The sequence below is a fragment of the Botrytis deweyae genome (genome assembly GCF_014898535.1).
Source record: "Botrytis deweyae strain B1 chromosome Unknown BDEW_016, whole genome shotgun sequence".
In the NCBI taxonomy this organism is placed as follows: Eukaryota; Fungi; Ascomycota; class Leotiomycetes; order Helotiales; family Sclerotiniaceae; genus Botrytis; species Botrytis deweyae.
In genome coordinates, this window is record NW_024066223.1 from 887,199 (window position 1) to 899,430 (window position 12,232).

A 12,232-nucleotide genomic window follows, 5' to 3' on the forward strand; every position below is an offset into this window, starting at 1 on the left:
CAATCTGAGCCTCAATCTCAATAGATCTGTTTCTTCATGGTATGGTCGCCTCATACCCCGCTATCAGGTTCCTGTGATGTGGATGCTTGGACTCGAGCCCATTTCGAATGCGGGCGCTGCTTTGAGGGGGGTGATACCCCAGCCTTGTTATTTTATGTGTATGTAGGTATATAGACTCTTTTATGTCTTTGAGCGTAATAAAGGGTGGTATGTTTGGCGTGGGTTTAATCGTGGTTGTGTAGTTGTGTAGTTTTCTTGAGTATTCATTTTTCATAGTATTGGTATCTCTTTATCTCTTTATCTCTTTCTTTCCTTTTTATAGGTAAAATGTTATATATGTTATCTAGTACTTATCTTATTTTCTTATATTGGGATGTATAAAGTGTATGTTATAGGGTTGATATTATTTATTGAATTGAATAATTTTATATAATACGACAAATTACTCTCGTGCTCTCTAGATGCGATTTAATTACTCTTATGTTCTGAAATTTATATATTTTTTATTTTTATGTTTTTTGGAATATGTAATAGAATCTATTCTGTTTAGGCTAGATTCTATAGGAGGAGAATAGATTAGATTCTATAGTAGGAGAATAGAATCTATAGTAGGAGAATAGATTCTATAGTAGGAGAATAGATTCTATAGTAGGAGAATAGAATCTATAGTAGGAGAATAGATTCTATAGTAGGAGAATAGAATCTATAGTAGGAGAATAGATTCTAATTACATTATTTCTTTTCCTTGGAATTTTATTCCTTTATAGATTTTATACTATAGAATTTAAAAAAATAAAAAGAAATCATTACTCAGTTGTAAAAAATAAAAGTAATTAAATAACTTTTAGGGAGTATAAGAGTAATTTGTTATATATTATTATTATATTGATTTTAATAAAGAAGATAAGAAATTGAGTTTAGTTATATAATTGATATAAGGATAGGAATGAAAAGATTGAGGAGTATTTGAGATGGGAGATGAATGTTTATGAATGGTTGATTGTGGATTTTGTATTTGGGGATTGGGGATTGGGTTATATTGAGGTTGTGTTAAGAATGCGTTAAGAATGAAGGGTGGGATGTATATGAGAAGACGAGTTTGTTATTAATAGGTAGGTACTTGGATTGAGATATTGTAAATGAATAAATGAATAAATATGAGATTAGAATTTATGAAGAAGAGAGATGTAATTTTTAATATTTAGGTAGGTATTTATATAGAGTTTGTAAATTAGAAGATGAGTTAGTTATTGATGTAAGGAAGTTTTTGATATAAAAGGAAACTATCTCAAGTGTAATTGAGATTAGAGAATCGTAACTATATTATTGAATACCTACCTACCTCTAGACATATAATATAAATTGATGTAATGTCCAAATATCTATCTATATTAGTGAAATTTATTATAGTAGGTAGATATTACTAATTAGTTCTGTCTAATGGATATCTAATATATATTGATTAGATAGAAATTCAATTATAGAATAGAATGTGAAAGATCGGATACAATACGAGTAATAGTCGATGGTGATTATCAGGACGATATTAGATAAATAGCTTGTTGAACCCTCTAGTGAGCTGTGAATACGAATATACGTAAAGAATAAGAGATAACTAGGGGTTCTAAAGAAATGCTTTCAGAGCTCTGTAGGATAGATATATTTCGGAATGAGATAGATAGATAGTACGAGTTGTAGAGTCGATAGAGCTGCTACGTTAGTAAAGGGTTTGATGGGATGGATATGTAGTGTTTGCTTTACTGTGCTTCTGATCGGATGCGTATGTTGCAATATTATCTTGCTTCGAATTTGAACTTGGAATGGGATATGAAGGAAGTTTCTTGGTGTTTGATTGAAGTCTTGTTAATGAAAAAGTAAAATACAGAGTCAACGCATTGATTTGTAGAGAAGATACTTTACTATCCGAACGATTTTGTAAGAGAATTTCATTAAATTATTTGATATATATTCGAAAATGATAATCTGACTATCAGAGATTACTATCAAAGTAGTAGTAGTAGTAGTAGTAGTAGTAGTAGTAGTAGTAGTAGTAGTAGTAGTAGTAGTAGTAGTAGTAGTAGTATTAATTTATATCTAGGGAGACCTCCCGAGGGGTATTTAGACGTACTAAACTAAGGATTTAAAATAATATACTACCTATTAAAGGATTCAAAAACCATAAAATGAAAAAGGGATTCTTTAATAAGTAATCCTGAGTCCCTAATTCTACAATATTGTAGTTCTATTATATACCTTAGAAAGCATTTCGAAGTCTATCGCATATAGCTTTGTAGCCACTCTCTATGTATGACTACAGCCCTTGCCTGTATAGTCCTCCTATTTCATTTAAGGTGGATATATATTGATCTGAATGATAAAAGGCTCCAGGTAGTCCGAATCTCCTTTAGACAAACCCTAAATCTGTACCCTAGCGTCCCTACCCCTGTGGTGGCAGAATCCGTAGTTAACAAATAAATCATTTCATTAATTATATCAAAAATTTCAATAATTAATATTATATTGAAAAAATCGGTTATATAGTATTAATATAATTGATTTTTATATATATATATATATATGATTAGAAAATTTTACTTTAAAAGGATTTAGAGAAATTTTCGAAATTTTTCGATTTTTCGAAATTTCGTGATTTTTGAAAGTTTTAGTTTAAAGCTATTTGGAAGTAAAAAAGTTTATTTGTATTGAATTCGATTAGTAATCGAATTCAATATAAAACTATATATATTAAAGTTAAATAATATTCTTATTTAAACAATATATTCTGTATTATATAATATAATAGTAAAGCTTTTGATTAAAGAATAAATCGAAAATGAAATAAGTAATCTACAAACAGACCCCCCTTTAGACTTTCGACTAACACCCTCTACCTACACTTTAGCTCCCCCACTCACTCCCCACTCACTCCTTTCTTCCTTTAGCTTCTATACTCACTCTCCTTCTCCTCTTAGCTCCCCCACTCATTCCCCTCCTCCTTCTAGCTTCTACACTTGCTTTTCTTCCATCTACCTTACCTAAAGGCCTTTATTTTCTTTATGTTTTTTGAAAATATCAATAATAAACAATTTTTATTTTGAATAGGAAAAATTTGTAACTAATGAAATATGTATTTCGTTAAAAACAAAAAAAGTTTAAATTCTATAATATGTGTATTAAATATTAATATAGGGATTTATACTAACATTTTTTTCATATATAGGTATTAACTTTGCTACTACAGGGTACAAACTACAAATCCTAAAAATTTGAAAAATCTTTTTTTTAGTTCCAAGAGAATCCTTTCCTTTCTCTTTCCAGTACTCCTTCTTTTCTATTATATATTACTCATTATCTTGATTAATAAAAGATTGGTTTTATATTATATAAGAATATCGAAGAGATTGATAAAAAGGCAAAAAGGCCTTTGGAAGGTAATAATTCGAATAAAATGAATCAATATAATTTGTGAATTGCTAGGAATATCGATAATTCAATTTTAGCTCTATAGATTCGTAGAGTACACCACGTACAGGTGTTGAATCTTCGCACTCCAAAGATCACCATCAACTTGCTCTCAAAATATTCCGAATTTTTATTCTTTTAAGATGCTCGATCCGACTTTCCATATCCCAGTTTGTGTATAATCCAATCCAACTCATAACATACCGCCCAGAATGGTATCTTGTACAAAAGGAACAACCTCAACTACCTAGTCAGAATTGATAAATACCATCTCATAATTCAATTTATACATAAGAAGAAAAATACCCACACTATATCTTCATCCACATGAGAAAGATACTCCTTTATTTTCGTCCAATTATCCAAATTATATATACATCATGTTATATCTCTCATCCCACTATCCCTCATCCACATTCAATACACCACCCCACTTCATCACATACACTTCATTACATCTCAACTCGCTTAACATTATCCGGTAATTCAGCTGGTTTTACATCTCCCGGTAGAAACTTATCCATAGACCTATCACGCGTCGGCGCGGGAATCGGGTACGGAACAGGGTATGAATGTAATTCAGCGCGAGCTACTGGTTCTAAGTTTGCGGGCGGGGCGTAGTATTCACGCGGTGATGAGTCGGGTGAGGAAATTGTAGGAGAGGCGTAGTATTCGTGTTGTGTTGGAGTGGGCATTGAGCCGGGTGATGGGTTTGTAGATGGAGAATAGTAGTCGTGTGGTGTCGGGCCATGTGCTGAGTTTGTAGGTGAAGTGTAGTATTCATGGGGTATTGAATTAGGTATCGAGGCGGATGGGGAGTTGTAAGACATTTCTGAATTTGGTGATGATGGTGAGTCGGGGGGTGTTGATAGTAGTTTGAGGGATGAGTTTTTCTTTGCCCAACGATATTTTCGTAATCCCCAGAATGAAGCGGCGAATAATATTATGAGGAGGATTCCAATTCCGACTACTAGCCCGATGGTAAGGGCGCTGCTAGGTCCGGCTGGGGAGGCGCTTTGTTGGGCGGGTTCTTGGGAGATGGTTGAGGTTATTGGGGTGGTGGAGGTGGTTGCAACTGTTGAGATTGCTGAGGTTGCTAAAGTTATTGAGGCTATTGAGGTTGTAAAAGCTGTTGAAGTCGACGAGGTCGATGATGGGGTGGGAGATGACGTCGATGAGGTGCTTGAGGAGACCGGCGATATGATATGGAATCCCCTGGACCACGCCTCAAGTTTTGTGCTTGATGAATTGAGACTTGTATTATTTGAACTATGTTCCCATGCCAGCTGATGTATTCCGGCGGCTGGAACATCGAAATCGATATCATCGACTGTAGGTGTCCATAGAACAAAAGAATTGTAGACATCTTGATTGCCTTCCATGATTTTAGTAATTAAATCACATAGTGAATCGGCATAACTTACCAGCAAGAAGAAAAGGTGCGTATTTTTTTACTACTGTGTTGTCTTTTGAGTCGGCGCGCAGAAGCCAGAGGTTCAAAAGAAAATCTCCATTTTTGGCGACATTGAACGTGTGAGGTGCCCACGTAAGGTTTACCAGAGAAGTTGCAGTGACGTTAACTGGAGCCTCAAAAGTCCAACTCTGTGCCATGCTTTCGAAAGAAGAGCGTTTCTCAATGTATCATCGACTGCAATACTATCTTGAGAATATTTGTGCGATGAGTACAATAATTGAAGAGAACGAAAACTCTACGACATCTCCGATCCATGGAAGGACTTTGGAGTGTAAGGTATTCGGGACCCTGTCAAGATCATCGTAAGGGATGCTAATTTTGGACGGTGTAATCGCTACGATAGTTTGAAGCGCGAACCTCATAGACACAGCACAATACAATTGGCCCCGTCTTAGCAATATCAAGTCACATGATCAACCCCATTTTGCAGGATTTGTTTCAACCCCGGACGATGTACAAGGGAGTATCTGGAGTTTTTCCTTTCACTAAAATCCTCGTAGCTTTTTGAGACGGATTCGTGGGAATCAGTAATACTCGTGATTTGTTTTTTTTACAGAACATGGCATAGACCTTTCAACATCACTTACAATTGGTTGTATTGTTCATGTTGTCACGCTGTAATCATTCTTTTTCTATCTTCTTGATTTGGGACCCTTGACTCGAAGAAATACTGGACAGGGGCATTAAACGGCGAGCGCTAACCGAGCCGATAATGTGATGGCAATTTCCAGCCCCTGATGCGGTACCAGCTTACCGGATCACATATTTCTCCTTTAATTTATCAATTCACGTGCTTTGCGTTTCAAACAGAACAAATGATAGGCGTTTGGTGTGATCAGCGTCTGGGTTACCCCCGTTAGCCGCCCAGGTACAAAAAAGGTTAATGCCTTCTTCAAAATCCTTATTCTATTTTAACTCTCGAGTGATGGCTCCACAATGATTACACCCCGAAGATTAGTAAAATTCTTGCTGAATCACGAAATAGAGCAATTTTGTTCGGCCAGTCTGTCCTCGACCTCCCTATTTTCTTCAACATTGCGTACTCCCATTCCAATGTAACCTTTCTCCTATGTACCCCTCATAACCAATATCGACCTATGGAATAGTAGAACAGTCATGATTCCCCGAAGCTCACGCCCTTATTTTCTTGGCGTGCTTGTCGCCCTCGTGTTCATTACTCTTATCTCATTCCAAACTCGCCAGGAATCACCAAAATCCTCAACATGGTTAGACTACTCAGATAAGTCATCTTCAGATAGCCGCAACTACGTCCCCGCCACTTCCGATAAGAAGCTTATACCGACCGACACCATTTCAGAGATAGGTCGAGCCAGTAATGCGACGCTTGGTGTAAATATCGCCCTCCTCCAATTTTTATTGGGCGAAATAGCTTGCTAACACAATAACCGGCTAGTTTGAAAAAGTAGTGGTCATAGGGCTGAGCGAACATTCAGACAAACGGGATGCGATTGTATTATCTGCTTCTCTGACGGGATTTGAGGTAGAATTTGTAGATGGAATTAAAGGCGATGAAGTAGTCGATAAGGTTAAGCCGCCGGTATGTGAAATATACCCTACAACAGCACCCGATACTTACTACACATTGGGAAAAGGGGACTAGAACTAAGGATTGACGCTTTGACCTAGGAACATTTTTTGAATGGAGGGGCGATGGGTCCTTGGCGGGGTCACATGAATGTGATACGGAGGTGTGTATATACTATCTACTATCAGTTTGATTGCTTGAGCACACGAATGATTCGATGCTAATCCTCATGACTATTACACAGAATCATAGAAAACAAGCTTGCCTCAGCATTGATTATGGAAGACGACGTTGACTGGGATATCCGGCTTCGAACCCAACTCCCCGAATTCGCCAAGGGAATCCGCACTCTATCACACATCCCACTTTCTCAACGTCAACATTCCCCATACGGTGATGACTGGGATATATTATGGCCAGGTCACTGTGGTGATGAGCTTCCCTCTGTTTTCCACAAAGGGAAAAAGGACGAGCTCTACAGAATTGACAATGACGAAACCGTTGCTCTCAAATCCTCTCAACCATATCTTAAAACCCTCGCAAATTATCCCGAAAAGACGCGTATAGTTCATAAAGCTGGTGCTCCTAAATGTACCTTGGGCTATGCAGTTTCCTATCGTGGAGCTCAGAAGATTCTCATGGCTGCGGTAAAAGGCGGTAATAATCTTCCTGTCGATAATGCGCTTGCGTCTCTTTGTCGTGATGGGTATTTAGACATGAAATGTTTTTCAGTGGAACCTCAACTATTTCAACATTATAAACCAGTGGAATTGATGGACAAGGATAGTGGTGTCAACAGTTTGAAGAAGGGAGATGCGCAAGGTACAAAGGGAAAGGGAATCAAAAGTATGATCGTTTGGAGTGCGAGGCTAAATTTGGAGCATCTAATCACGGGAAGGGAAGACTATATTACTCAAGGGTAAGGAACCGTAGCCATTTTATCATTTTTAGTTTGAATTTGAAGGGTCGGGCTTGGAGCGTTGGAACACAGAATAACGGAGAGCTTCTCGTTGTCTAAAGTGAACCTTAAACATGGATCTTTACCGGATACTTGTGCCGTGGGAACTTCTTTTTGTATACTTTAGTTTCTCTTCACTATGTATGATATGAAGCAAAGAGATGTCTAGAGATGCAAGCTTGCGTGATACTTGGAGACTACGATCTCGTCTTATATTATACAAATATACAATTTTACTTTTAGATATTAACTTTTTGTTGTCTTAGACTGAATATTCTAGGATTTCCATTGTCCAGCTTCAACTTGAATTTGAAAGAGATTCTATCCTTGTTTATGCTCTCCTAGACTTTTTTTCTTTCTTAAAATAGAAATTCCAAGTACATGTTATATAATGGCTATGATAAGCCAACGAGATAGTAACTCTATATCAGTAACTAGGACAATAATCTCGATTGAATATATTACACAGAAGTCAGTAATCACTTCAATGATGAGTAATCGAGTTACAAAATCAGATGAAATTCATAGTATCATTTCTATTTCTTATGTACATATGAATTTTCCATAATCATAATTAGAAGACGCTATCATTCTATTCTCTCTATATCTCTATTCTATAATCCTCAGTTTTTCGGCCTAGTAAATCCCTACTTCTCATTGATCTGATTTTACAGCTCCTATAGAATAGAATACTTAAAACTTATTTATTATCAACCCTATTTATTTTTGTATTACGCTAGTATTAATATATTAGAAATAATCTTCCTCTTTTGATCGTAATATTATTCTATATAATATATACGAGATGAATAGAAATCGCTTAAATTCTTTATATAAAGTTTTATTGATTCTAGATTTATAGAAGATAGAAAATTATATAAAAGAATATCACAATCACATACTAGAGTATAAGTCGATTACCCTACTTTCAAGCCACCCCTCTTTTAGACCACCTTAAAAATTCATATTATATAGTTTTAAAACATCATTTATTCAACAACTATTCGGTATTATAATAAATACTTGAGACTACACTTTCATCATTATTATTAGCATTTCTCATATCAATTTCATAATCTCCCATCACAATTTGCACCTCTCTAATCTCTTTAATCTTAGAAAACTTCGAATTTGAACTAGTTTTTATCTTACACTTCTTTTTAAGAATAATTTACTTCAATTAATATTCTAATTACTTTATTTGATACTTAAACTATAGAATTTCATAATCCTTAATATTGAATTCCTTAGTAATCTTCCTAAAAAGCTAGCAGCAAGTATAAAGATCAATCTCTTTGCTCTAAAAGAATATATATAAATATAATCTTAAATCATTAGCTTTTTAAAATATTTTAAAAATTGAAATTGTAGATTTTTTATTTTATTAATATATGGAATTATTATTAGAATATAAATTCTAATTCATAACTTCCTTATTACTATTCTTAAGCAATAATCTGAATATAATAGACTTAGTGTGATTTAGAGGCTATAAATCTGAAGCTTTCCATCTAGATAGTATATTATACTCTATTAAATTATTTAGTTGTATTTTCTAATAGTATATAAGGAAATTAATTTTTCCAATTACTTTAGAATCCAATAAAAAGGTTAATTTATTAAGATAATACCTATATACTCTTTTGAAAGATAAAAATATAAATAAATCAAGAGACTATAAAACATATAATATATATAATAAAAGAAATAAAAGGTATATATTACACTTAAAATATTTATATATAAATTCAATAGTTTTATAATTTCTATGCCTATTCAATATAAAAAGTTTTAACTTATTTAGTAAAAAAGGACTATTTAAGGTATAAAGATCTTTTTAAGTCATTTTAGGGTAATATTATTCATAGTTTACTTATTATTTATAGTAATGAAATACCATTCTTTATAAAACTTTAAATCAATTAGAAATCATTATTATTATACTGATTTTCTTTTTAATATAATAAAAGAATTAAAAGCTTTTTTTATAATTAAAATATACTTTATAAATAATATTCAAGTTTTAAAACCAGATTTCTTTTTCTAAATAAAACAATATTTATTACGGATCGACATTCAATTACAATTATAATCACTTACATGTATATATACGCATATGTACAATCACGTATATATAATTGATATATAGGTATACTCAACAAACACTTTACTCCCGATTCTATAATTATAGATTCTAAAAATAAATTATACTCTATTTTTACAATTCTTTTAAAACAAAATATCATATTATCTACAACTCCTATATAATTACACAACCATCTAATTGTAACACTTTGCCTTAGAAGAACTACAAAAGCAGAATACAATTTGTTCTTAGAATCTATAACTACAGAATCGAAAGCAAAATGCTTATCAAGTATATCTATATATCAACTATATATATATAATTATACATATACATACATACATATATAAGTAATTGTAATTATAATTAAATATCAATCTATAATATTATCCTCCTTTTCAAAAAAGCTTACCCTCAAACTTTATAATTATCTATTTTAATTATTAAATTAATAATTGTAAAATAACATTATTGTTATTTGATTACAATAATATAATAAACAAATATATATATAGATTTTTCTTTTTCGCAATAGAAAGATATATACAAAGTAAAGGAAACTATTCTATAATCTAGTAATTAATCAAATTCTTTAAAATATATAGATTAATCGAATCTTTTTTTTTTTTCAAATCTTTTTCTAATCAATTAATTCTTTTATATCTATTAATTAATATGCCTTTAACTCCAAAAAGAAGATATAATAATAAAAGTAAACTATTATTAGTATAAATTTAGTAATAGAAGAATATATATATAATAATAAATTGTTTATAATTTTTTCTGTATTTGCTTTGCTGACTTGTTTTTTTATTTAGCTTATAAAGAAAAGAATAACTATTTTTTCTATTACGCGAGATAAGTAGTCTATTGAGGGGGAGGAGTCTAAGAAGAAGAAGTCCTACTATAGGAATAACTATAACTTTAGCAAAGAATATAAATAAGATTTTTTATTTATTTATTTTCAATATATAATTAATTTATTTAATAAATATAATTATAATTATTAAGAATAATATTTTTAAGAATAAAATCAACCTTCAATTTGCTTATTGGATATACCTGTTTTATTATATTTCTAGATAGAATTTGAAAAAAGAATATAATTTTTTAATTAATTATATTAATAATTATAAAAAAAAGTTTATTAATAAATTGATTATAGTAATATATTATTTTGATAATATTGAAAATAATAGGTAGAAGATTATTGAAAAAAAAATTATAAAGGTTTTATATTAAAATCAATCTAATTACAAATTCAATATACTTTATTACAAAAGTATTAGCTTTATTAATATCAATAAATTGGGATTTTCAAATAAGAGATTATTAAAAAAGGTAATATTATAATGGAAATAATATATTTAGAAAGATAATTAGGTTTATATAGACTATATATATAGCTATATTTCCAGTAAAGGAAATAATATATACTATTAAGTTTTTAGTTAATTATTTGATTAAACTTACTATTTGCTTTATTTCACTAATAAGTATAAATATAAGCATTTGTTTTTCAAAAAGATTTATAAAATATTTCTCTAACATTAAATAATTATTATTAAATATAATAATATAATAAAGATAAATTACAATTTTACTAGTTTTTAATAAAATTAATTCTTTTTTGATAATTTGATTTGTAAAAGAAACTGAGGAATTGTATTTCGAAAGAAATACTTTCTATTATTTTTATTCGGGAGGATACAGAGTATTATATAATCAAAATTATAAAATAAGGAAACAAACTAAAGCAATAATATCAACTTACTATAATATAAATGGAAATAAAGCTTTTAATAATTTATAAGCAATTATAGATAACTAAGTATAAGCTTAGTCTTATTGTTATATATATTATAATTAAAAATCGTTTTGTTTTTTAGCTTACAATTGTTTTGTATATTCTTATTGTTATTATTAGTTAGAAATTTAGTTAATATTTTGGTTTAAATTATTTAGTCTTTATTTTTGTATTTTATCTAATTATAATTATTAGTATTTATAAGAGCTTTCTTTTTGATTTGCTTTAAAGCTATTAAAACAAAGAAAAAGACTTTTTTTGTTTTATTATTTTAATAATTTAATCTTTATTCAATTATTTTTCTATTATTTATAAAATTATGATTTCTTTATTATTTTAATATATAAAAGAAGTTCTTTTAATTTTTTTTATTTATATATTAATTATTATTTATAAAATTGTAATTATTCTTTTTATTTTTGTAAAAACAAATTTATTCGGATAGATGTATAAAAGATTCTGGTAGAGTAAGATTTCGTAAATAGAAATTGTAAAGGAAATATAAAGTAGTTTTAAAATCAAAAGTAGAATATTAGATAAAGTTGTTATTAGTATTTAGTTACAATACTTTATATTTGAGCTGTTAATATACTTTTTTGATAGCTAGAATATATTTCATTTTTTATTTAATATTATTGATAATATTTATTAAAAATAATAGTTTGATAATTTATTCAGAAAATAGATTATCTATTATTTTATAGAATTTGTTAGATAAAAACACAGAATAGATTTTTATAATAAATAATAGATTTAATTGAAAGGAATCTCCAATCTAATCAATAATCTTGAATTTACTTTGAATTAAGTAATCTAATTTTTTTGAAGATTATTATATTAAAAAATTCCTTATATTAAGTTATATATAATTTTTTATATCAAAATTGATTAAATAATAA

General features: G+C 30.2%; 2 protein-coding genes across 2 annotated transcripts; one reads left to right on the forward strand and one right to left on the reverse strand.

The window, feature by feature from the left end:
- Nucleotides 1-3,914: 3,914 nt before the first annotated feature.
- EAE98_007247 (uncharacterized protein) lies at nucleotides 3,915-5,073 on the reverse strand (the record flags this gene model as incomplete). Its single annotated transcript, XM_038954870.1, has 2 exons — nucleotides 3,915-4,837; nucleotides 4,887-5,073. The coding sequence occupies 2 exons, from the start codon at nucleotides 5,071-5,073 to the stop codon at nucleotides 3,915-3,917; spliced, it is 1,110 nt and encodes a 369-aa protein (XP_038809012.1).
- Nucleotides 5,074-6,052: 979 nt separating this feature from the next.
- EAE98_007248 (uncharacterized protein) lies at nucleotides 6,053-7,405 on the forward strand (the record flags this gene model as incomplete). Its single annotated transcript, XM_038954871.1, has 4 exons — nucleotides 6,053-6,286; nucleotides 6,351-6,494; nucleotides 6,584-6,645; nucleotides 6,727-7,405. 4 exons carry the CDS (start codon nucleotides 6,053-6,055, stop codon nucleotides 7,403-7,405), a joined length of 1,119 nt encoding a protein of 372 aa, XP_038809013.1.
- Nucleotides 7,406-12,232: the final 4,827 nt, after the last annotated feature.